The 26,671-nt window shown below is 41.1% G+C and overlaps 1 protein-coding gene across 1 annotated transcript in view; it reads right to left on the bottom strand.

Moving 5' to 3' along the window:
- The window catches only part of LOC306982205 (partitioning defective 3 homolog B-like), a 164,112-nt gene that overhangs the window by 95,720 nt on the left and 41,721 nt on the right, over positions 1-26,671 (bottom strand). Inside the window, exons 3-4 of the mRNA XM_079582065.1 lie at positions 14,278-14,376; positions 8,751-9,014 (exon numbers count right to left, since the gene is read on the bottom strand). Coding sequence (XP_079438191.1) covers positions 8,751-9,014; positions 14,278-14,376 — 363 coding nt within the window. The remainder of the gene's footprint in view (positions 1-8,750; positions 9,015-14,277; positions 14,377-26,671) is intronic.

The raw sequence follows: 26,671 nt of genomic DNA, 5'->3' as shown, positions 1-26,671 counted from the left end.
AATACATTGCAGTTGATTTTTACTTTGCTGAAATTAGTAAAATGTTGTCGGATATTGCATTGGTTGTAGTAAAAGTATTGTGAAGCCAAACCTAACCCCATGTCTGTTGTTTATCTTTGCAGGAGATTACTTTAAAACTGTTTCAAAAATGAGCTGTTTCACTACTTTGAGTTACTTTGAGTTACTTTGAGTTACTTTGAGTTACTTTGAGTTACTTTGAGTTACTGTTATTTTGAGTTACTTTGAGTTACTTTGAGTTACTTTGAGTTGCTTTGAGTTACTTTGAGTTACTTTGAGTTACTTTGAGTTACTTTGAGTTACTTTGAGTTACTGTTATTTTGAGTTGCTTTGAGTTGCTTTGAGTTGCTTTGAGTTGCTTTGAGTTGCTTTGAGTTGCTTTGAGTTACTTTGAGTTACTTTGAGTTACTTTGAGTTACTGTTATTTTGAGTTACTTTGAGTTACTTTGAGTTACTTTGAGCTACTTTGAGTTCCTTTGAGCTACTTTGAGTTCCTTTGAGTTCCTGTTATTTTGAGTTCCTTTGAGTTACTGTTATTTTGAGTTACTGTTATTTTGAGTTACTTTGAGTTCCTTTGAGTTATTTTGAGTTACTGTTATTTTGAGTTACTTTGAGTTACTGTTATTTTGAGTTACTTTGAGTTACTTTGAGTTCCTTTGAGTTACTTTGAGTTCTTTTGAGTTCCTTTGAGTTACTGTTATTTTGAGTTACTTTGAGCTACTTTGAGTTCCTTTGAGTTCCTTTGAGTTACTGTTATTTTGAGTTAGTTATTTTGAGTTACTGTTATTTTGAGTTACTTTTGGTACTTTTGCTTCAGCAGCATTCGCCCAATCCGACCGTCCTTACCCAGGGGAAGGGGAAGCAACATCAACAACAGCTGCTGTTCTTCTTCTTTAAGGTTATTGGCAGACTGCAGGAAAACAAAAGCGCACGCCGCCCCCTACTGTACTGCATTTGCAACGACAGTGTCCAAATACGTAGGACTAGGATCCAAAAGATTGAGAAACAGTTGCAGCAGAAATGTTTATCCTCACATTCTATCATTCCCTCCTTTCTCTTTCCTGTGAAATCAGTTTAATTTCGCTAAATTTATCGACTAAATGCACACAGAAACCATCGGGAGGCTTGGCCTGAAGCGTTTTCAATCCCTCATAATTAAATCCAAGTCGTGTTTGTGTGAAAAAGTCCAGGCGGCGCTTGGTTTCCGTGGACGGGCTCCGGCTCCGTCTTCCCGCGCCAAACTTGGACCGGCTTTTATTACAATTGCCATCTTTCTGATATCCACTGGGCTCCGCCGCACGGCCGCCTCCTCCATTTTGATGAGGAGCGTATTTGAGTTTGATAGACAAAGGAGTGAGGAAATCTATCCGGGGATTGTAATGCAAATGTGTCTCTCCCGAATCGGTCGCATTAAGACTTTGCGCTGAAAAACTTCCAGAAAGAAATGACTATTGACTTGCAAATCGAAAAGTGCAGCAGAAGTAGGGAGAATGGGCGTATGGAAGTTGTAATAATAATAGTCATTACCACAGATGTCTGCTGAGACTGTGGGCATTGTGATAGAAATATCATATTGATTATTATGGGAAATAACAGGTCTGTAACAAAAATGTTCTTACAATAAATCAGATGGAAACTATTTCTCGCAATACCAACATTTTGAAACTTTCTCTGCCACTTTTCAAAATGTTTTTCTTGCTTTACTTGACGTCTGAATGATTTACCGACTATGAGCTGCTACTTTTTTCTCACACATTGAACCCAGCAGATTAATTTGTAGATTTTTAAGGTCTATGTGTCACTATCGCTGTCGTCCTCCACCTCTATCCGTGGTGTTTACTGGACACCGGAGCAGCAGGATGCCCTCCCGCGCTACAGCTAACGTGGCTTCAAGAGCAAAATAAGTTGCTCTTAAAGGGGGGGTATTATGCAAAATGGACTTTTTCAAGCTTTAAATCATGTTATTATGTCATTCCCTCATTAAAAACATGCCTGAAGTGTTGCCTTGGCACATTCACGTATTTTTGAGTAATCTGTAAAAACTCTGATGGCGGCCATTTTAGGGATAGGTTTGCCTGAGTCCTCCTAGGAACGCCCCCACCTCCTGGAGACGCCTCCGAGCTTTCGTCACCAGCCGAGTAACCAACCACTGCTCCTCAGCAGAACCCCCTCCCCACTGATGCCACAGACAGCGTGTGGAGGGGGCGTGTCTGAAAGGCTCTTAAAGAGACAGAGGCCTATTTTAAGACATTCACTACAGCCATTTTGAGAGAGCAATTTTATACAAGGCAGTTATTCTAATTTACTGCATTTACAGACCAACAGAAGGTTTGGTCATCATTGTAGTGTGATATAGACTGGTGCTATGTGACTGAAAAAAGCATAGAATAGAAGAATAATGTCAGGCCTCTGCTCAGGACTTTTTATGATTCTGTGGTAGCCTCTGCTCTCCACTACGCTACCATGTGCTGCCAGCTCCGTCCTGGGCTGCCCCCTGGACTCTGTGGAGGAGGTGAGGGTATCATCCAAGCTCACCCCCATCATGGACAACACCTCCCACCCACTGCACAGGACTGTAGAGGAGCTGGGCTTTACCCCAGTCCAAAAGCTTCTGGAAAAAAGCTGTGAAACTAGCAACAAAACTGAGACGAAAACAACGATGGAAATGTGACAAAAATGTGAGAAAACATTGACAAAAAAGTGACGAAAAATTGATGAAAAAGTGGCAAAAATGTCACAAGAAATTGACAAAAATGTGACAAAAAATGACAAAAATTTATGAAAAATTGACGTAAAAAATGACAAAAATGTGACAAAAAATGACAAAAAAATTACAAAAAAAATCACAAAAAATCTACAAAAATGAGCTGAATACCCAACAAAAAAAATGATGGAAAAAAAATCTGATGACGTGAGGAAAAAGATCTTCTCGGTTCTGGCGGGAGTTAAAGGGGCTGGAAGCAAGTTCGCCATTTTATACTCACTACTGCCACCTCTGGCCATATATGTAACCGCACCTTCTATGTTAAGCTCGTGCATGACGGCAATTCGGGCCGAAGTGATACATTTTTGAGTGACCGTACAGGATTTTAGAGGCAGTTGTGGTGAACAGGTCTGAGCTCATTCTACACATTAGGACATGGCTGGAACATGTAGGTGGAGGAAAATACTTAATTTTAACATTTTTAAACTCCTTATAGTCCCTTTAAGGTTAAGGAGGGAAAAAATAACGCCTCTCTACCTGCTTTAGGCACTCAAAGCGCTTTACATCAAGGAACCAGTCACCCATTCACATTCATACTCCAGCGTACACAGACACTGGAGGCAAGGTGGGTGAAGTATCTTGCCCAAGGACACGACAACAGTGTGCACTTGCAGGATTCGAACCGCCCTACACTTTTAAATCAGGTTAATCAGTTAACAAATGTAGTTATTTCAATATTACTTGTCGGGGAAAGCGGACACGGGGAGGAGAACATGCAAACTCCACAGAAAAACCATGTCCAGGACCTTCTTCTTCTTCTTCTTCTTCTGAGGCGCGAACACTAACCGCTGCCCCATTGGCGCCGCATTCACATGGCTCATCGATTTTTAACATGGATTTTCTTCCTTTTCTCTGAATCCGTGCGTTTTTTTTCCCAGGCAGGTGGTCTCCTCTCCACCTAACGCCCAGAAAAAGCCCATTGAAAAAGCAAAAACCCGCTCTTCCGAGTTGCACGGCGCGAAGGTGACTTTTCCCGCTAAATGTAAAACAGCCCGAGTCTCCCGCGAGGCTGAGTTAGCGATTGCGTGTTGTTGGATGTGGACAAAGTTTATTCTAGAAGAGCGAGCCACAAGGTCAGGTTCAGGGCCCCGGCAAACGGCGTCTGTAAATTTGCACATATTTCTTATTCACAGGCTGCCCACTTTGACTGATGCATAAAACATGAGGCTCCCTCCACTCCCACGACTCTCATAAGTATGCCAGATCCATTTCTGCTAATGCCCCGCGTCACTTTCACCTCTAAATACGCGCTTGTTATCGTTTCCTACACATTTATTTCCTCCTTGTGATTCTGCGAGCGATTTACCTTAAATTTAGTTTTCTTCTGGGGGTCAACCTGCTCCTGAAGAAGCTTAGTTGTTATGGCGGAAGTTATTGCAGTAGAAACATTAGTATTTGTTTGGCATAAAACATGGAGGAATAGGTTCACGCTTGCAGACTTTTTATTGCGGCTTCTTATTCGGCTGCTTCCCAGTGAGTGATTTGACAAACCCCAACACGTAGCGTCCCGGTGTTAGCATCTCTTTAGACGCTAGATTCAAATGAAGCGGCCACAAAGCAAACAAGAAGACGGTTTGTTGTAGCAGCTTTTAGTTGTAATTGCAATATTAGTTCAAGGTTCAAGATTTCTTTATTTGCCTCAAATGTTTGGACTGTTAAGTTGCCAAATCTCGCAGACAGGCCATATCTACTCTAGGGATGCACCGATACCACTTTTTCTAAAACCGATACGAGTACTTGGATTTAAGTACTCGCCGATACCGAATACCGATACGAGTACAAGGCATTTTCTTCAACATTCTTACTTTTTTCACAGTAGACTGGTTTGTAATTAGTTAATTTACTCATGTTCGTGTTGTCGACGTTTATCTCCATTTTGACAGAACTATCACCAGGTTGAAGCTCGTAGTAGCTGTAGCTGCAGCAGCATGAACTGCGTTGTTGTGACAGTGATCACGTGACACTGCTGACCAATCAGGAGACGCGCACATGTCTCCCACGCTCACAAACAGAGGCCTATATTTTCTGATCTGGTAAGATGGCCCACATTACCCGTAAATAAATACTTGGGGACTCCTGCCACAACTGTCCCATGTTCTTTAGCAGGTCATAGTTGCAGAAGAGGAGATTTAGTTTGTCACAAAGCTACTGACTGTAAACAGTTCATCAGGACCTCTAATGTCAGCCTACAGTTCAAAATGAATGTTTAACTGAATAAACAGTTAGTAAACACAAGTGCATCTTCTTGAACATGAATTATCTTCATCACCAATTATCATAGTAGAACGTTCTCAAGCAGTTTGTGATGCATTTTGGAAACAGGAGATGAGCCCCTGGACTAACGCACCGCCTGACTTGAGAAACTCGTACTTACATTTAGTAATCATTTGGGTAGCACACATATTCTGAATGGCTTCGGCAGAATTCAAGCGAGACATTTTAATCTAGATGAATCTAGATTAATTTCAAAATTAATCTAGATTCATCTAGATTAAAAAAATTAATCTATGCCCACCTCTAATTTTTTTTTAACTACACCCAGCCCTGGCCCTATCATAGTATCAGTGTTTCTCCAAAATGAATTCACAGTTAAAGAAGTAAAGTATCAGTCTAGGAGTCCAGAGAAATGTCTGTGCTCTCCATCTTCGGCGTGTGAGGAGCTGAGCGTCGGCCTCTTCACTCCTTTAGCGACTCGCTGTGTGTTTTGTGGTAAACATCTTGACATTGCTACACTTAACCTCTAACTGCTTATTATCGCCCGCTCCTCCTCATTGACAACCAATACTCCGGCCCGCGACGTCTCTCGCATTAAAACCCATTTGTTAGCGTCTCCTCGGCTCGCGCTAACAAGCAGAAGTTGGTCTCCATCATGCTAACGCTAAACGCTATCGAATATCCATCAGGCGCGAGCGGGCGGAGGGCGCTCGGCGAGGACGAGAGAGGAGCGCGGGGAGCCGGGCTAATGAAGTAGGCTGCGCTAAAGTGCTCTGGGATCTGTCAGACCGATAGACTCCGCTAATTGTCCTCCCACGCGCGACTGTGGCCAGGCTTGAAACGCGGACGCCATTTTGGATCCTCTCCGCTCCATCTGCTGCGGCTCCGGCGCCCGGCAGACGTGACGCCAGTGTCTCGCTCTCATCTCTCCTCCTTCTTCTTCTGCTTGGAGGAAGCTCTCGGGCAAACAGATTCTGATTTCTCGCTCCGTCGTCTGTCTTGTGTTTGTGTAATGCGACTACAGCTGCTACTGCGATGATTACAAATGCTAGTACTGCTGGTACTGTCATACTAATACAAATGACTGGAATTGAGGAAATGTATCTTGTTTTGAGCGGTTTTCACTCATTTAGACACTTTTCCTGATCGGACCAAATTTACTTGGCTTGTTTGAGGACATTTTATACCAGTCCTAATGTAAATCTCGCTTGAAATAAGAAAGCAATATTGACAGTGAGATAAGAACAATTTTCTTACCCCATTGGCAAAGAAAATTACCTGAAATAAGGACGAAATGTATCGAAACGAGTCAGAAACATCTCAGAACAAGTGAAATAATCTAGGACAAATGCCCAACAACATCTTAACCAGTCAAAACAACAAAAAATTGGATTATTATGCTCAAATTGAGATGTTTATACTAGTCTAGTTAATTACTTTTTGCAGTGTACAACTACTACGACTGATACTACTGACTTTACGCCTCAACAAAGCCATTGGAATAAGGTGAGTCTGACATAGAAATGATGATCCTCCATACTATCAGTCCTCAATGAACGCTAGAATGTTTGTCGCTAAATCATAAGGCCCTTGAAGTACTTTATAAAGATTTATTTGGCCCTTGATGTGGAAAAGTGTACTTTAACCTTAGGTCAGAGAGCTTGTATCTTTGCTGTTCCTGGGACTCCACTTTCCTGGTGTCTGATATTACTCCCGGTAGCCGCTGCTCCAGCTTTGGCCACCGGCACAGTGTCCGTTTGGTTTGCTCTTACCATTCTGTCAGTCTGTATCTGGAAGTCTATCGGAGAGTTACAGCCTGGCTCTTGCTACTGCTGAGACTTAATTTTCTTTGCTTCTAGTTGCTGCATGTACAACACTACTACAAATTCTGCCTCTGCAACGACTGCAAACAGAAATGACTACGATTATCGATTACTATTTCTGCAACTTCTTCTTCTCTTCTGTCATCCGGTGGTACTAGACGGTGCTCTAAATACTTTCTCGAAAGTTTACAGCGGGTACGTCATCTGATATGATACGACACACTATAATAATAATAATGCATTGGTTTAATATCGCGCTTTTCTGGACACTCAAAGACGCTTTACATTGCATTATTCGTTCACTCCATGCTCGGTGGTGGTAGGCTACTATTGTACAGCTGCCCTATGGTAGACTGACGGAAGCGAGGCAACCAGTCTGCGCCATCGTAGGGCTGTGCAATTAATCGAAATTCGATTACGATTTCGATTACAACAGTAAAAAAAAACAACGATTAAATATATATATTTTTTTCAATTTTTTTTTTTTCCAATTTTTTTCAATATTTTTTTCTTCTAATTTTTGGATTTTTGTCACTTTTTTGATGTATTTTTGTATTTTTTCTGCTGGATTTTTGTCTTTTTTTTGATGGATTTTTGTCATTTTTTTGATGGATTTTTGTCTTTTTTTATGGATTTTTGTCTTTTTTTTGCTGGATTTTTGTCTTTTTTTGATGGATTTTTGTCATTTTTTTGCTGGATTTTTGTCACTTTTTTTGATGGATTTTTTTAAAGGCAACAAATAATCGTTTGAATAATCGTGATTTCAATTATGACAAAAATAATCGTGATTATTATTTTTTCAATAATCGAGCAGCCCTACGCCATCGGCCCCTCCGACCACCACCAACCACTCACTACGTTCGCCAGGCTTCCTGATGTTCCCAAACGTCTCCCATCCAAGTCCTGCCAGGCCCTTCCCTGCTTAGCTTCCAAGGTCTGACGGGATTGGGCAGAGCAAAGGCCACAAACACATATGACAGACATTCGTAGCGCCCAATAAACGACTATGGACGATCGAAAACCACACCTCTCCCACGAGACAATGAATTGGTGGTCCCAGAGAAAGCATAACTTGTGATTTTAGTCTGGCATTAGTGTTAATTTCGTCGACTAAAGTCTTAATTTTAGTCAAAGTGATATTTTTGACGACTAAAATTGGACTAAAACTAAATTAAAAGTTTCTCATGAGACTAAAACTGTGACTAAAATGTCCAGATATTTTAGTCGACTAAAACAAGACCAAATAAAAATGAAAGGAGAGACTAAAATCATCCAAACTTCTATTGACCGTCTGAAAGAGCCTCAGATCATGTAAATTCTCTGCCAAAGGATCAGCTCTGAGCTTTGTTCATGTGGAGCAGCTCCATGAAGCAGAGGAACAACATTAAATATGATTATAATGAATATTATCAATGCAAAGTCCACTCAATTAGTCTTAAATTTAGTCGACTAAATTTACTTGCAATTTTAGTCGACTAAAACTAGACTAAAATTGAAGATATTTTTTTGACTAAAACTAGACTAAAATGACATTACATTTTCGTCAAAAGACTAAGACTAAAACTAAATTAAAATATGTTGTCAAAATTAACACTGCATTAGACAGACTAACCTAAAAAGACACTATCTGGATGTAACTGTTCTGGTCACGCTCTCTCATCATCAGTGCAAGATCAACACTGGATCTTTTGACCTTACAGAAGCGTTTTGAAACAAGGCCAAAACGAACGTGCTGTAATCAAAGCTAAATGTGCTACCACTGAATATTAGAGCATGTGACCCGTTTTATTTGGTGACTTTCGTTTGGTCAGGCCGTGTAGAACATACCACTGCCTTGTCCCCGTCTTCAATATTGCTATAATAACAATACCAAACTACTTTCCATCAAAACTAAACTGTAGCGGTAAATAACCCGTAATCGTCCCACTCACCCGTCGGCCTGGTTGGGATCGCTGGGCGCTGTTTTCCGTGGCTTGTTGACTTTGGCGTAGAGCTCCTCCAGGTCCTCGGTGGAGGCGTGGTGCGGCCTGTGCGCCCGGGCGGCAGCAGGGGGCGACGGCGTGCGGCTCCTGTAGGCCTGCAGCTCCGGGGCCCTCCTGAAGTCGTTGATCCGGGCGTAGTGCGGGTCCAGGTCGTCGTCGTCCACGTCCGGAGTGAAGCGCCCGGAGTGGACCTCGGCAAAGCGCGGATCCGGACTGGGAACAACAACTTCGTTTTACAAGCAGGAACTTCTTAATCAGTGTTATTTGTTATTCCTCAATATTAAAGTGCTATGATAAGAATCGGGGAGAGATATAGGTGTTTTACTATATATCGGCTATTGTTCGATATAGTAAAATGCCGATATCTCAGAACCCAAAGTGATAGAAACTTCCTGTTTTTTGCACTGGAAAGAGCTCAGTCAGTCTTAACTAGAGCTGGGCACTGCTACATTTTTTTCGATACCAGTACTTAAACGATACTCGGTTTTCGATACCTGTACTAAAATATTTGTCATATAGAACCAGAAAACAGATTAATAATGTTATTCCATTTCTTTTGCATTTGAATCATTTGCTTGAGGTGAAACAACAAAGAAACTTCCTTCAACGACAAAAGGGCAGGAAAAAACGTTTTTAATTTTTTAACCACTTTTCCCCGATTTTTCTACATTCCTTTTTTTATTTTTTTTATTTATTTTTTTCAAAAATGTTCCTTGTTTTCCCCAACTTTTTTACCAATTTTGCTCCAAATTTCCCCAGGTTTTTTCTACAATTTTTCCCCAAACTTTTAATAATTTTTCCCTTATTTTTCCCAATTTATTTATTTAACCAGTTTATTTAACCAGGATAGTCCCACTGAGATTAAGAATCTCCTGGCCCCAGAGGGGAATCTATTGTAAAATTCAATTTCCTCAAAATATTCTTTGTTTTTATTTTCTCAAAATGTTCCTTTTTTACACCAACTTTTTAATTTTTTTCATAATTTTTCTCAATTTTGCTCAAAAATTCCCCTTTTTTCCCCCCACATTTTTCCTAAACCTTTAAATATTTTTTCCCTAATTTTTCCAACTTCTGCCACTTATTTATTTATTGACCTTTATTTAACCAGGATAGTCCCACTGAGATTAAGAATCTCTTTTTCAGGGGAGTCCTGGCCCCAGAGGGGAATCTATTGTACATGTTTTTAGAGGTAGGGGAAACTGGAGTATCCGGAGGAAACCTACACATTGTTTTTCTACACTGTTTTTTTGTTTCAATTTTCTCAAAATGTAGCTTTTTCATCCCAACTTTTTCATAATTTTTTCACAATTTTGCTACAAAATTTTCACACACTTTTTTTTTTTTTGATGACCAACAAAAAAATTTTGAATTTAGATATTTAATATTTCTTTTCGGTACCTGCTTTTGATACTTTTAATTTTTCAATAACAGCAGTAACTAAACCTTTTTTTTCCGATACCAGACTGGTATCGTTTACCAGAACCCAGCCCTAGTCTTAACCCCCTTGAAAAAAGCCTCAAAATGGCCTATAGGCTGTAAACTCCAGTCGAGAAGCTTTTAGATTTGGGTAAAGCTGAACCGGCGGGGGTTACGAGGCTAACGCTGCCCGCTTGGCTCCACTCTCCGTCCTAAAGGTTACCGAGCTGACAGATGCTGTTTTTAGCCGCGAGTATATCTTGAAGTGGAAACGATGCGCGGCCTCCGGGTGTTAAATTAGAAAAGGCTATTTCTGAAGCCGTAATCCCGCGGCCAAACTTAGATTTCATCGCCCGCGCGCCCAAGTGTTTTGTGTTACATCACCCAGTCAGAAGAAGGCCAAAGAGGCAGCCCATGGAAACAATCTGTGAGGGCATGTTGCTGAGCTAAGGCCGGGATTTCCCCTTCAACTTACTGACCTTATGCCTGCAGTAAACACTTGGAGACGGCCCAGCGGACAGGTCTGACCCAGCACATGCACAAAGGTCGCAAATGTCTCAAGTCCTTATATTTGAAGAGTTTAGTGATGCTAGGCTAAGGCTAGGCTAGTGCATGTCTATGGTAACTAGTAGCCTGCTTTAAAAACCTCTTCAAAATCAGGGGCTCGTCCTCCAAACGTTGCCATATCTGATTTGTAGAAAGCTCCTTTGTGAATTCCACGTGTAGTAATGCGGCCGCAGGTAAACAAACTAATGTAGATCCGGTAACCGAGCAGATCACTCCGCCGCTAACTAGCTTACAACCATGAAGCTGCTCAAATATAAGTTCCTTTAAAACATTATTCAGTCGACACAGACATTTATATGGTTAGTCTGGTGTTATAAGTGATTTGCCTCAGGTGCACTGTGGTTGGGTCAGACTGTTTTAATGCAGGCTAGTAGTTACCATAGACCTGCACTAGCCTAGCACTAGCCTAGCACCACTAACCTCTTCAAATAGAAGGACTGCATGAGTTAAAAAATCTATATTTCATACATCATATCCTAGTTATCCAGAGTGTTGTTTATTTCTGGAGATATATATATATTTTTATTCATGCCGTCCTTATACTTGAAGAGTTTCGGGGTGCTGAGCTAATGCTAATGCTAGGCTAGTGAATGTCTGTGATACCTGCAGTCGGCATTACTACACGTGGAATTCACAAAGGAGCTTTCTACAAATCAGATATGGCAACGTTTGGAGGACAACCCCATGATTTAGAAGAGTTTTTAATGCAGGCTACTAGTTACCATAGACATGCACTAGCCTAGCACTAGCCTAGCACCACAGATCAACAAAACTCTAGATTACTAGGAAATGAGGCCCTATGTCAAAAATCATGAAACATCACTTTAAAATAGTTTGTCTTCTGAAATTATGAAAACAATGAAAAAGTTGGGGTAAAAAAGCTACATTTTAGGAAAGTAAAAAAATATATATATATATTTTGAGGGGAAAAAAACAGTGTAGAAAAACAAGTGGGAAAAATTAGGGAAACATTATTAAAAGTTTGGGAAAAACCTGAGGAATGTGAAAAAATGATGAAAATATATTTATTATATTTATATTTTGGGGAAAAATCTAGTATCAGGGTGTCTAAAGGTAGCAGCAAGTCAAATTGTATGTTCTTTAAAGCCATTTTAGAGCAGTACTAAGTAACTCATGCCCCTACAGGCCATAAGCGCCACTGCAGGTGTCGTAGCATGTTGTGTTTTTTACTCATTAATTGTCCGTGAGAGTAAATACTACGCGGACAGAGGGATATTGTACATCCAGTTACACAATGGAGATGATTCTTTTCACTCAAACTTGGCTGTAAATACTGTTTAAGTGGTGCTAGCCCGCAGTTAGCTTTGCCCGTTAGCCTGTTAGCTTCTTCTTCGTGATTCCTTTAGTGTGTATTGCACCCCCAGACGGACTACGAAAAGGATTTATTCAGGTAAACAAGTTACTTAAAGTGGCAATCAAAACAAGGAAGAAGCTTAGATGGGTTTTGTAGGTCTTAGCTTTCATTTATTATTTAGTTATTAGCTAGAATTTCGTGAATGAACTCTGTGGAGCTGGAGTAACATTATTCCCAGTGTCCGCGCTCTTCCTGGAGTCGGGTTTCTGGCGACCTCCCGCCTCTGATGTGGACCTGGAGTTCTCGTTACAGCCCTGGCCCGAGCGAAGTCCCCCACCGGGCTTCGCCGCTCACGAGATTTCCATCTTAAATTGGACCCCGGGAGGACGAGCGGGATTCGCGAGCCAAGGGGGTATTTCCGTCCCGCTATTTCTATGTCTGACCGGGTTGTGTTTTAAAAAAGGCGAGCGAGCATCACGCAGGGTCCCGGTGCTGGATTAAAAATAGGGGTTAGATCAGCGCGTTCTCGGGGGGTGAGGTCGTCCCTTTGTTGCTTTGGAGAAAACAACTGTCAGTCTGTTCTTACGGGGTTCGTTTGAGAAGCAGGACAGCCTGACGGAGTTGTGGATAATTGCCAGGAAAAAAAAGGAAGACATGACAGCAGGTAGTGATTTACAACAAGCAAAAAAGCTCCTGGTAAATGTTTTGGGGATAAAGTTACCAGTGTTTGCACAGGTTTAAGGCTTTTCAATGCAGTTTTAAAGCTCAGATACATATTAAAGGTGAGAGGCTGCAGGTGAATAGGGAGAGAAATCAAATTTAGAGATATCGATTTGAAACTTTTGCTGAACATTACTGAGATGAAGATGAGAACAAAATGTATTGGAAGCAGAGGTTCCGCTAGCCGCTAGACCGGCCATTAACAATCTACATTTAGGCAGAGCTCTACACGAGTGCTTTAGTGGGTCCAAAAGACGGCTTTTGCTAATGAAAAAATGACGTGAGAAAATGCAGCTGAAATCCAAATATAAAGTGCGCGTGGATTGATTGAGAGCGGCAGGTGTCACACGGACAAAGCCGACTCATCTGCCTTTTAACTCAGACAGAAAGTATAGTCTTTAACGTGACATCAGGTGTAAAATAATGATTAGGTCTGTCACCGCTGAAATATTACGGAGGGGCAAATCGACTGAACATGGACCCAGCTCTGCCGCGCTCTAGAGCCGCTCCAACACCGGTAACTAAGCCGAGGCGTCTGCGCAGACCGACCGAGGGAAGCGCCTCTAAACCCGGCCACTCTCTGAGCGGCTCCAACACCGGTAACTAAGCCGAGGCGTCTGCGCAGACCGACCGAGGGAAGCGCCTCTAAACCCGGCCACTCTCCCAGGAAGAGCCAGGACAGCGCGTCAGTCTGACTGACCACACGCTCGTTTAAAGAATATCCTAATCAAAAGTATTGCTGAGTTCTTAACACACTTTTGTAAAAGTAAATGTACCTGTAGTTCACCGTTTTCTTGGAAAATGTAACGAAGCACGAAGAGAAAATCCTTTCATTTCCAGCACGACGATGGCGCTTCAACTGCGCTTTGTAAAATGGGCTTTTTGATAAAAACATTGAACCTTTCTTTAATATTTGAGGCTGTCTCAAAAACACTTTATGTTAGTCACTGACCCATATCTCCATATTTTTTACTGTCGGCTAATTTGGCCGATGGAAATTATTTTTACCGGCCATTTGCTTTGCAAACCGGCCAAAAGCCGGCTACAGCCGTTTAACGGAAACCCTGATTGGAAGTTTTCTGACATTTCATGTTTTAAGTGTGGGAACCCGGCTTTTGCATCTGTCAGCTCCTTAGTGAGGAAACATCAGAAAATAAGCACTGCACGGGGCAAGTTTAATCTTTTTTTTCCTCTGACATGAAAACAATGATGTTAAGGGAGACATCTATATCTCCACATTAATGACAGCGTGAAAACTCTATATTTTCACCCGCATTTAAGGCTAAACCGATTTTAAAAATGTTAAGTATTTTCCTCCATGTTCCAGCCATGTCCTAATGTGTAGAATGAGCCTTGAAAACAGTTGATCCGGGAGCGTTGTAGAGACCACTGTGATGGAAAATATGACCACTCACACAGCCGCTGGGTCACTACAAGAAAGAAGAGACAATGACAAACCCGTCTCTGCGGTCCGCGATCCGGTCCAGCTCCTCTTCACTCAAAGCGTCGAGTTTGGTTTTGGATCCTTTGCTTTTGTCGTCCTTCTTCTTCCCAAACCTGTGCACACACAAAAACACAAGGTCAGAGGAATCACGAATCAGCATTTTCTTTAACTTAAGATAATGGCTTTAAAACGTGTGGGCAAAAGTTTGGGCACGGCGCCAATCGGGCTTTTAATTTGAAAATTGGATTTAGTGGAAAGCTTTTACGCTGAAATCCCTGAATGAGGCAAGATTTTAAGTCATGGGCAATCAGTATAAGTATAGTAGTTCCTACATATTATATTCTCAAAGCCACAAACCCAAAGGAAATGTTTTTATTGTGGAAAATTGGATGAACAACATATAAACACTGGAACTCCTCAGGGCTGTGCACTTTCCCCCAAGCTCTTCTCCCTGTAAATACTATTCTGATGGAAAAGGTGAACAAATTCTGCAGTTGAACACTTTTGGGCGTCCATTTTGTATTCTCAGTGAACTCATGAATGAAATAAAGTAGATTTATAGTAGATTTACTTAACCACAACTTGTTTAATGTCCTTTAATCCTCGTGGAAAGAAGGAAAGAAGGAAAGAAAGAAGGAAGGAAGGAAGGAAGAAGGAAAGATAGCAAGGAGGTAGGAAGGAAGGAAGGAAGGAAGGAAGGAAGGAAGGAAGGAAGGAAGGAAGGAAGGAAGAAAGGAAGGAAGGAAAGAAGGAAGAAAAGAAAGGAAGGAAGGAAGAATGAAAGAAAGGCGGATTGAGGTTGGGGAAGCAAGGATCCTTCCTTACTTCCGTCCGTCCAAAATAATGAAAGTAAAAGAAATAAAGAGCGAAAGAGGGAGGGGGTTGGGGAAGAAGAAAGGAAGGAAGGAAAGTATAGTAGTTCCTACATACTATATTCTCAAAGCCACAAACCCAAAAGAAATATTATTGTGGAAAATATGATGAACAACATAATAAACACTGACGCTCCTCAGGGCTGTGTACTTTCCCCCAAGCTCTTCTTCCTGTAAAAAACCTGCAGCTGAACACTTTTTGGGCGTCCATTTTGTATTCTCAGTGAACTCATGAATGAAATAAAGTAGATTTATAGTAGATTTACTTAACCACAACTCGTTTCATGTCCTTTAATCCCCGTGGGAACCTTTAATGGTAGTAGAGAAGTCTTTTTAATGGCTAATAATAGACCTGTGTACACTCTCACAGCGGGGACAGCGTTTGTTGGCGCAGGATTCTCCCCAAAAAACAGGCGAAACATTAATAATTCAGCTTTCAGTGCAATGAAACCACTCTCCTGGCGCAGCGTGTCGGGTTTTTATCACCGACTGGGTGATTACGGCCGTCATTACAGTCGTTCACACGCACATTTAGAGACGAAACACCTCAGAGAGAGACACTATGAAGATGTGGAAGGCGGGTTTTGAAGGAAAGAAAGAAAGAAGGAAAGAAAGGGAGTAGTAGGTGGAGTAATTGTAGTAGTACTGAGGATAATAAATACCACTACGAAACCAAACTCGATATATTTTCAGGCCGTGACCCACAAAAGAACAAAAGAAAGAAGGGAAGTAAGGAAAGAAGGAAAGATAGCAAGGAGGTAGTAAAGAAGGAAGGAAGGAAAGAAGAAAAAAAAAAGAAAGAAGGAAGGATGGAAGGAAGGAAATACAGCAAGGCGGAAGGAAAGGACTAAAGAAAAAAGAAAAGAAGGGAAGTCAGGAAAGAAGGAAAGATAGCAAGGAGGTAGGAAAGAAGGAAGGAAAAAAGGAAAGAAGAAAAGAGGAAAGAAGGAAGGATGGAAGGAAATATAGCAAGGAGGAAGGAAAGGACTAAAGAAAACTTGAAGGGAAGTCAGGAAAGAAGGAAAGATAGCAAGGAGGTAGGAAAGAAGGAAGGAAGGAAACAGTGTTGTTTCCGTCAACGAAGACGGTAACGACATCTTTTCGTTGACGCCCCTTTTTTTAATGACGATAACGTAACGATGACGAGCTAAAATTAGCTCTTTGGGGACTAGACGGTTACGTAAATGAGACGAGACGAGACAAAGTTTTTCGTTTGTGCGCGGAGTGAGAGAACACACCGGTAAACGTGACACGGAGCGGCGCCGTGCTGCTCATTTTGAAATGACTAAAATGTGACTAAACCTAAAAACATTTTCGTCCAAAAGACTAAGACTAAAAGGGCTGCCAAAAAACAACACTGGAAGGAAAGAGAGGAAGGAAGAATGAAAGAAAGGCAGATTGAGGTTGGGGGAAGCAAGGACGGAAGGAAGGAAGGAAGGAAGGAAGGAAGGAAGGAAGGAAGGAAGGAAGGAAGGACGGAAGAAAGGAAAGAAGGAAAGTAAGAAAGAGCTGTCCAATCTGTGATCGCTCTGGTGTAAATCGTTATGTGTTGATAAATCTGCATCTGGGATTTTCATAGATATGGTGTGATTCGTCAGGTTATCCTAGGGCTGCTCGATTATTGAAAAAACAATAATCACAATTATTTTTGTCATAATTGAAATCACGATTATTCAAACGATTATTTGTTGCCTTTAAAAAAATCCAGCAAAAAAGTGAAAAAAAAAACAGCAAAAATTTTTACAAAAATCCTTCAAAAAAATGACAAAAATCCAGCAAAAAAAATGACAAAAATCCAGCAAAAAAATGACAAAAATCCAGCAAAAAAAAGACAAAAATCCAGCAAAAAAAATGACAAAATCCGCCAACAAATAACAAAGTACGCCTTGATTAAGGAGAGGTCCCTATTTCACACCTGCCCCCTGCTGGCCAGCCCTCACACCTGCGCAAGCAAACTGAGCAGCGCTCTGATGACATCATCACACAGCGGCGTTTGTTTTTATGTCAGACAAACGGTACGGGAAAAGCGAAGGGAAAAGTCTGCTTTGCAAAAAAAAATTTTTTGGAAAAAAAAATGAATTCAAAACTAGAAAAAATAAATTGGAAAAAAAATTAGAAAAAAAAAAAAATGTGAAAAAAAAAATTATAATCGATTTTTTGCGATTATGCTAATTTTGTAATCGTTTACTGTTGTAATCGAAATCGTAATCCAATTTTGATTAATTGCACAGCCCTAGGTTATCCATCCTCCCAGTCAGAAAAATCCAGTAAATGTTGTGGCAGCATTAATAGTAATCCAGGAAGTGGTCGTTCCTGATCTTGCCTCTGGCCTGATCTGCCCTTTTTTTAACATAATTCAAACTCCTGAAACTCCCCGATCTCCCGTCAGGCCAGCGTTTATCTAATTACCTCCACCAGTGTTGCCACAGGCTGACTCGCGCCCGGCAGAACCTGGCAACCCGGCGCCGCTGGGCCCGCGGAGCTGGACAGAGGGGCATGCACCTGTCTGGAGCGGAGCCCGGGAAACTATTAGTCCCCGGCCTGGGATCCGGTCCTGGCTCGGAACGGGACGCGGCGGAGCTAAAGTGGGTCAAAACCACGTGGAGCGGGACGGAGGGGGATTAGGCTAAACACACTTTTAAACACAGACAAGAGGTGCTTAGTTAATGATATACTGGACTGTAGGGGGCGCTGTGGAGCAGAGAGGAAGGGAGGAGTAGTTGTAGTAATAGTAGTAGTATTGACGATAATAAATATTGCAAAACCAAAGCCGAACACGACATAATTGGGAGAAAAAGTCCGCTCGATATGAAGCCAAACTTTTCAGGCCGAGACCCACAAAATCACCACGAGACTAACCTGATAGAAAAATGAAAATGAAAAAGTAATTTGTGAACTTGGCTCCATTTTGAAAAAAAAAAAACTGTTCTGCCTTTGCTGAAATGATAGTGTTAAAATGTTCTGTTTTGTGAACTTGAGTGCCAAGTACACAGTTGTGAGTGTTAACGATTGGAGAAAAGAAGGAAGGAAGGAAGGAAGGAAGGAAGGAAGGAAGGAAGGAAGGAAGGAAGGAAGGAAGGGAGGAAGGAAGGAAGGGAGGAAGGAAGGAAGGAAGGAAGGGAGGAAGGGAGGAAGGGAGGAAGGGAGGAAGGAAGGAAGGAAGGAAGGGAGGAAAGAAGAAAGAAAGGAAGTATGGAAGGAAGGAAGGAAGGAAGGAAGGAAGGAAGGGAGGAAGAAGAAAGGAAGTATGGAAGGAAGGAAGGAAGGAAGGGAGGAAAGAAGAAAGGAAGTATGGAAGGAAGGAAGTATGGAAGGAAAGAAGAAAGGAAGTATGGAAGGAAGGAAGTATGGAAGGAAGGAAGTATGGAAGGAAGGAAGGAAGGAAGAAAGTATGGAAGGAAGGAAGTATGGAAGTATGGAAGGAAGGAAGGGAGGAAAGAAGAAATAAGGGAAAGAAGGAGAGAGGAAAGATAAAAAGAAGGAAAGATAGCAAGGAGGAAGGAAAGAAGGAAAGAAGAAAGAAGGGAAAGAAGGAGAGAAGAAAGATAAAAGGAAGTAGGAAAGAAAGAAGGAAGGAAGGGAGGAAAGAGATAGCAAGGAAAAAGCAAAGAAGGAAGAAAAGAAAGGAAGGAAGAATAAAGAAAGGCGGATTGAGGTTGGGGAAGCAACGAAGGACGGACAGAAAGAAGGAAAGCAAGAATGAAAGAAAGACGGAGGGAGGGAGGTTAGGGAGGAAGGAAAGAAGAAACAAATAATGAAAGAAAAAGAAAGAAAAAATCTCCATCGACACCCGTTATCAATCCGTATCCATAAAAGTGCTTCTTGCGTTACACCCGCCCCCGCACTGAAATACTGCCGCGTGATTGGCCAACACCATCTCTGGGTCGGCTCCAAATCAAACGAGTGGGAGCAGCACAGGACACAAATTCAGCTCCAAAACCAAAGGCAGATTCACCAGCATTTGAAGCAACATGGCATTTTTTTAGTCCGAGTAGTAGTCTTAGTAGTAGTAGTCTTAGGGTGTATTCAGACCTGCACTGTTTGGTCCACTTTAAACGGATCAGGGTTCGTTTTGAACGCTGGTCCGGATTTTCTATCCAGGTGTGAAAACAACAAACGAATCCTGTTGCGGATCAAAGAACCGGACCGAGACCCACTTTTTCAGGTGGTCTCGGTCCGGCTTCCAAACGGACTCTGGTCCAGTTTGCTCCAGGTGTGAATATAAACCACTGTTGATCCGAAACAACTGCGGGAAACATGCGCCTTTTTGGGCTGAACAAGCCACCGTAGCAAGGCATCGTGGGAAAAGTTATCCCTTCGCGGCTGCTAACGCTAATACTGGATGGATGCTACAAACAATGAGCCGTGGACAGACCTGGAGCTCCTGGATATTTGGGCAGATGCACTAACTCAACTGCGTTCGTGTTTAGCGAGAAAATGAACAGCCGCGGTCGTCGCAGCGCGGCGTCAAAGTGGAAAAAACTTAATGAAAGTACAGACGCATTAAAGAAAAGAGGAGGATCAAGACCAACAGTTTGTCCCGTGGACATAATAGAAACAAACAGCTCAGCAGACGACCCTTCATCCACACAAAACACCTCTTCCTCCAGCTGCTCCGGTGAAGATGAGGTTAATGGTCAGTGGTTTAGCCTCTCACGTTTCTTTTATTATCATAGTAAGCGTCAAATTTTAATTTTTATTTTATTTGTTGTGGTCCTCTCTGTCCAATGGGAGCCTCGATCGTCACACACGTGTATCTGTTTACAAAATATAGTTCTCTTGCAAAAAGTACAGTCTGAATACGAACTGCACCAAACGAAGAAAAAAACAAGCGGAGCAAAGGACTTTTCTGGTCTGAATACACCCTTAGTAGTAGTAGTCTTAGTAGTAGTAGTCTTAGTGGTTGTAGTCTTAGTAGTAGTAGTCTTAGTGGTTGTAGTCTTAGTAGTAGTAGTCTTAGTAGTAGTAGTCTTAGTAGTAGTAGTCTTAGTGGTTGTAGTCTTAGTAGTAGTAGTCTTAGTAGTAGTAGTCTTAGTGGTTGTAGTCTTAGTAGTAGTAGTCTTAGTGGTTGTAGTCTTAGTAGTAGTAGTCTTAGTAGTAGTAGTCTTAGTGGTTGTAGTCTTAGTAGTAGTAGTCTTAGTAGTAGTAGTCTTAGTGGTTGTAGTCTTAGTAGTAGTAGTCTTAGTAGTAGTAGTCTTAGTGGTTGTAGTCTTAGTAGTAGTAGTCTTAGTAGTAGTAGTCTTAGTGGTTGTAGTCTTAGTAGTAGTAGTCTTAGTAGTAGTAGTCTTAGTGGTTGTAGTCTTAGTAGTAGTAGTCTTAGTAGTAGTAGTCTTAGTAGTAGTAGTCTTAGTGGTAGTAGTCTTAGTGGTAGTAGTCTTAGTGGTAGTAGTCTTAGTGGTTGTAGTCTTAGTAGTAGTAGTCTTAGTGGTTGTAGTCTTAGTAGTAGTAGTCTTAGTAGTAGTAGTCTTAGTGGTTGTAGTCTTAGTAGTAGTAGTCTTAGTGGTTGTAGTCTTAGTAGTAGTAGTCTTAGTAGTAGTAGTCTTAGTGGTAGTAGTCTTAGTAGTAGTAGTCTTAGTAGTAGTAGTCTTAGTGGTTGTAGTCTTAGTGGTAGTAGTCTTAGTGGTAGTAGTCTTAGTGGTTGTAGTCTTAGTGGTTGTAGTCTTAGTGGTTGTAGTCTTAGTAGTAGTAGTCTTAGTAGTAGTAGTCTTAGTGGTTGTAGTCTTAGTGGTAGTAGTCTTAGTGGTAGTAGTCTTAGTGGTTGTAGTCTTAGTGGTTGTAGTCTTAGTAGTAGTAGTCTTAGTAGTAGTAGTCTTAGTGGTTGTAGTCTTAGTGGTTGTAGTCTTAGTGGTTGTAGTCTTAGTAGTAGTAGTCTTAGTGGTTGTAGTCTTAGTAGTAGTAGTCTTAGTAGTAGTAGTCTTAGTGGTTGTAGTCTTAGTAGTAGTAGTCTTAGTGGTTGTAGTCTTAGTAGTAGTAGTCTTAGTAGTAGTAGTCTTAGTAGTAGTAGTCTTAGTGGTAGTAGTCTTAGTGGTAGTAGTCTTAGTAGTAGTAGTCTTAGTAGTAGTAGTCTTAGTGGTAGTAGTCTTAGTGGTAGTAGTCTTAGTGGTAGTAGTCTTAGTGGTTGTAGTCTTAGTAGTAGTAGTCTTAGTGGTTGTAGTCTTAGTAGTAGTAGTCTTAGTAGTAGTAGTCTTAGTGGTTGTAGTCTTAGTAGTAGTAGTCTTAGTGGTTGTAGTCTTAGTAGTAGTAGTCTTAGTAGTAGTAGTCTTAGTGGTAGTAGTCTTAGTAGTAGTAGTCTTAGTAGTAGTAGTCTTAGTGGTTGTAGTCTTAGTGGTAGTAGTCTTAGTGGTTGTAGTCTTAGTGGTTGTAGTCTTAGTGGTTGTAGTCTTAGTAGTAGTAGTCTTAGTGGTTGTAGTCTTAGTAGTAGTAGTCTTAGTAGTAGTAGTCTTAGTGGTTGTAGTCTTAGTAGTAGTAGTCTTAGTGGTTGTAGTCTTAGTAGTAGTAGTCTTAGTAGTAGTAGTCTTAGTAGTAGTAGTCTCAGTGGTAGTAGTCTTAGTGGTAGTAGTCTTAGTGGTAGTAGTCTTAGTGGTTGTAGTCTTAGTAGTAGTAGTCTTAGTGGTTGTAGTCTTAGTGGTTGTAGTCTTAGTAGTAGTAGTCTTAGTAGTAGTAGTCTTAGTAGTAGTAGTCTTAGTAGTAGTAGTCTTAGTGGTTGTAGTCTTAGTAGTAGTAGTCTTAGTAGTAGTAGTCTTAGTGGTAGTAGTCTTAGTAGTAGTAGTCTTAGTAGTAGTAGTCTTAGTAGTAGTAGTCTTAGTAGTAGTAGTCTTAGTAGTAGTAGTAGTCTTAGTAGTAGTAGTCTTAGTAGTAGTAGTAGTAGTCAAAGGCAGACTGGAATAAGCCTGGAGTTAAAGTCCTACATTAACAGCGCTCTCGTCTCCGGCTCGGTGGCAGGTACATGTGTCTAATTGGCCGCAGCACGTCGTGGCGCTCCACCCCCCCCTCGCGCTCTGCCCCCCCCCCACCCTCGGCTCTTTCATTCTCGCTCCGTCTTTTCCCTGAGACAATGTGCCGCGAAAAACCAAGCCAATTAATGCAGGAATAATGATCGATCCCACTGAGGACCTTTGCCCCGGGGAACCTTGATTAAGGAAACCGACCGTTTGCAAAAATGTGAAGAAAAATATGCGAGAGTTTAGTCCACGGTTTATTGACAACACTGAGCAAAAGAACAAAGGAAATATGTGCTCAGGTTTATTCATTCAACATACCTGGAATAGTATTTTTGATTAACCCTGTTCACTATGACTGCACAGTCGTCGTTATGTTAGCATGCTGTTACGTTAAAGTTTGTTTTCACTGTTATGTGGCATGTCATTCCCACTACCTTTGCAGAAAGCGCTCCAGGCCATTTTGAAATCTTCAATCAATCAAAACTTTATTTAGAAGACTATAGAAGAAGATGAATTCCAGCATTACCTACCACCTGCAAGTCTGTTTGGACTAATCTAAGATAAAGATACAAATGCCAATGGAACAAGCATGAAATCCACTCTACTTTTAACCCCTTAACTCCCACCTGAACACACATTTTCTCTAGTTTGGCTTTTTATCCAAAAGCTTCTGGAAACAAGGTGTGAAAATAGCGACAGAACTGAGACGAAAAAAAGCCAAAATGTGACAAAAAATGACAAAAAATTGATTAAAAAAAAGACAAAAAATGTGACTAAAAATGACAAAAAAATATGAAAAAAAGTGACAAAAAAATGACAAAAAATGTGACAAAAAATGACAAAAGTGACAAAAAAATGACGAAAAAATGTGGAAAAAAAGTGACAAAAATTACAAAATGTGACAAAAAATGACAGTTACGAAAAAATGTGACAAAAATGTGACAAAAAATGACAAAAAAGACAAAAAATGACAAAAATGTGACAAAAAATGACAAAAAATGTGACAAAAAATGTGACAAAAATGTGACAAAAAATGACAAAAAAGACAAAAAATGACAAAAATGTGACAAAAAATGACAAAAAATGTGACAAAAAATGTTACAAAAATGTGACAAAAGTGACAAAAAAATGACGAAAAAATGTGGGAAAAAAGTGACAAAAAATGACAGTTACGAAAAAATGTGACAAAAATGTGACTAAAAATGACAAAAAATGTGACCAAAAATGACCAAAAAAAATGATTTTAAAAAAATGACAAAAAAGCTACAAAATGAGTTGAACCCCCCCCCCCCCCCCAAAAAAAAAAAAGATGGGGAAAAAAATCTGATGACGTGAGGAAAAAGATCCATTCAGATGAGTTTTGTAGATCTTAGCTTTCAAATGAGGTGTTACGCTGGCCTACAGGATTTGTGTAAAGCTAAACTGGAGAAAACGCTCTCGGTTCAGGCGGGGGTTAAGAGGCTAAAAAGATTTGTCTTTCACTTGAAATTATACAATATAATCTGAGTGACTAAGACTAGACCAAATCTACTCAAACTTTAGATTCAATCTCTTAATTCAAGTAGGTTTCTGTCATTTCTTCTATATAAATGTATCTTTTTTTCCAGTGCACTTTCAACAAATGCCAGAGTTGTTCATGATATGACCTAATTGGGTGTATTGACATTGTATTTCTCCCATTTAACCTTAAAAATGTTAAAGTACTTCCTGATTTGTGTCATAATGTTTCTCAAAATCACCTTCAGTGTATAATGAAGCACCAAAACATATACAAACAAACCCAGTCTCCTCCTCACTGTGGACAGAAGACATTAAACACAGACCTTAAATGTGCTGTAAGTACAAACATCCACCGACATTGTGAACATTCCCCGCGTTTTCCAACTCCTTCTCCTGCTAAACCCGGAGGTAATTGCAAATCCGCTTTTAGAAGCAGCATATGTGGGAGTGCTCTGAAAGGCAACACGGCTGAGACATGTTAGCGCTCGGTAGCACCCACGTTATTCACATGTGCCAAGTGATCCCGAGCCACGCGGGAAAGAAGATGCTGCAAAATACAAGGAAGTCAAGCAGATGGAGCCGGTTTTAAACTCAAACACTTTACAACAGACTCGCAATTCACGGTTTAGTCCAGGTTTTTAGTATGAAACGTGATCCTAGGAAGGGACAGAGTCTTGTTGTTGGGCTAAAGATAGACAATAAAAAAGGTCAGCCCATTAGTTCAATTAAAAACCAGCCAATTAGAAGAGAGGTTGCTAATAATGTCAAAGGGGCGTGGCTGACTTTGACTAATAGGGGGTATTTCTCATCGCCATTGACTTGTACTTCAGAGTCTTCTGGTTTAGTTGCTCGTTTAGCCGATTAATCAGTAGGACTGGAGCATGAAAAGGAGAGGAGCAAGCAATACACACTAATAGAATCACGAAGAAGAAGCTAACAGGCTAACGGGCAAAGCTAACTGCGGGCTAGCGTCACTTTAAACAGTATTTACAGCCAAGTTTGATGCACAATATCCCTCTGTCCCTTCGCCTTTCCTGTCAGCGTAGTATTTACTCTCCAAGACAATTAATAAGTTAAAAAATCGTAACAAACGTAGCTACGACACCTGCAGTTGCGCTTATGGCCTCTAGGGGGGAGACTAAGTTCTGCTTTAAAGTGGGGGTATTATGCAAAATTGACTTTTTCAAGCTTTACATCATGTTATTATGTCACTCCCTCATTAAAAACATGGCTGAAGTGTTGCCTTGGCACATTCACGTATTTCTGAGTAATCTGTAAAAACTCTGATGGCGGCCATTTTAGGGATAGGTTTGCCTGAGTCCTCCTAGGAACGCCCCCACCTCCTGGAGACGCCTCCGAGCTTTCGTCACCAGCCGAGTAACCAACCACTGCTCCTCAGCAGAACCCCCTCCCCACTGATGCCACAGACAGCGTGTGGAGGGGGCGTGTCTAAAGGCTCAGAGGTTCTTAAAGAGACAGAGGCCTATTTCAAGACATTCCCTACAGCCATTTTGAGAGAACAATTTTATACAAGGCAGTTATTCTAATTTACTGCATTTACAGACCAACAGAAGGTTTGGTCATCATTGTAGTGTGATATAGACTGGGGCTATGTGAGCGGAAAAAGCAGAATACCCCCTCTTTAATGATTTCCGCGGCAAAAAGCTCCCAAAAGTTTGTGCGTTGATTGGCAACGTTTGGCTAGGCTAATGCCAGCAAGGCTAGTAGCTAGTAGTAGTTGAAGGTGCAGTTGGAGGAACGGTGGTGAATCTCTGGGGAATCGCTCATGAATTTAACATGAGTCCAACTTTCAACTTACCCAAACTTCTCTCGCAGTGACGGGGACAGAGACAGTGTCCGCTACTACTAAATGGTAAATGTTCTCAACTTACACAGCTTTTCCACCTACATTTCCACCTTACATTACTCAAAGCACTTTACAGCAAGGTTCCACTCACCCATTCATACTCTCATTCATACACCAATGCACGCAGACACTGGGGTGGAGTGTCTTGCCCAAGGACACAACGACAGTGTGGACTCTCAGGAGGCGGGAATCGAACACTCGACCTTCCGATCACGAGATGACCCGCTCTACCATCTGCGCCACCGTCGCTCCTTCTACATGTGGACTGATATAAAAGACCTGTATTACAAGCACGAAGTCTGTTGCCATTGGTAACGGTCATTATTTTTCTCACAGGTCCTCTATCAGAAAATAATGACCGGCAGAACGTTGGAAAATCACATTCAACTTGGATCATGAAGAGCCGTATAATAAAGGGATATATGTGACGGCGAAATCATATTCTTAGTATAGTTTCTGAACTACATCGCGATGAAAACCGGTCACAAGTTCGTCCACCTCAGATCAGATCATATTTTATACATTTTATGTTGCAGACTTTTTCATACAATTTCGGAACCACAAGAGATAGAGCAGGGGTCGGCCAGTTTGCATCACAGAGGCTGATTTTCATCATTGCCAAAACACCAAGGTCCGAACCTCACCACCTGCCGCCTAAAGTTAAGAACCATTTTCTGCAAATGCCAATGTTTTACATCAGTGGTTCTAAAGTGGTCCGAGACCCGCCATTACCTTAATCACAAATAAAAGTATGATTTGTCATATATCGTATAAAATATTGTATTTACCACATGTTTTTATTGAACAAGCCGTAGATTTTCTTTTAAGGGGAGACACTACAGGCAAAACTAAATTTTTTCAGTTTTCAGGTTTTGGCCCAAATTGGTCTCTGAACATAGAAGCTTTCACCCGGAAACAGAAAATATGCCTAATCTTCACAATAACATGTTTAAATATTGCGCTGATTCAATGTTCCCCCATAGACTTACATGGGACAATGCAATTTCAAGGGCCTTTTTCTCAAAACACATTTTTCTGTCATTGTGGCGACACTATGTCCACGTCAGTAGGACCTAAAGACTTAACATTTTCCAGCCTTGGACTGAACGATATTTGGAAGATTTTTTCAGAGGTATTTTTTATTATCTAACCCCTCAACCTCTTATTTATTGAGTTTTGAATGTCAAAAAATAAGGCGAAAATGACATTTTTACAAATTTTTCCACTA

The sequence above is a fragment of the Gobius niger genome, assembly GCF_951799975.1.
Source record: "Gobius niger genome assembly, chromosome: 23".
Lineage (NCBI taxonomy): Eukaryota > Metazoa > Chordata > Actinopteri > Gobiiformes > Gobiidae > Gobius > Gobius niger.
Note: the sequence above shows the minus strand (reverse complement) of the source record. Positions and strands in the feature narration are given on the sequence as shown.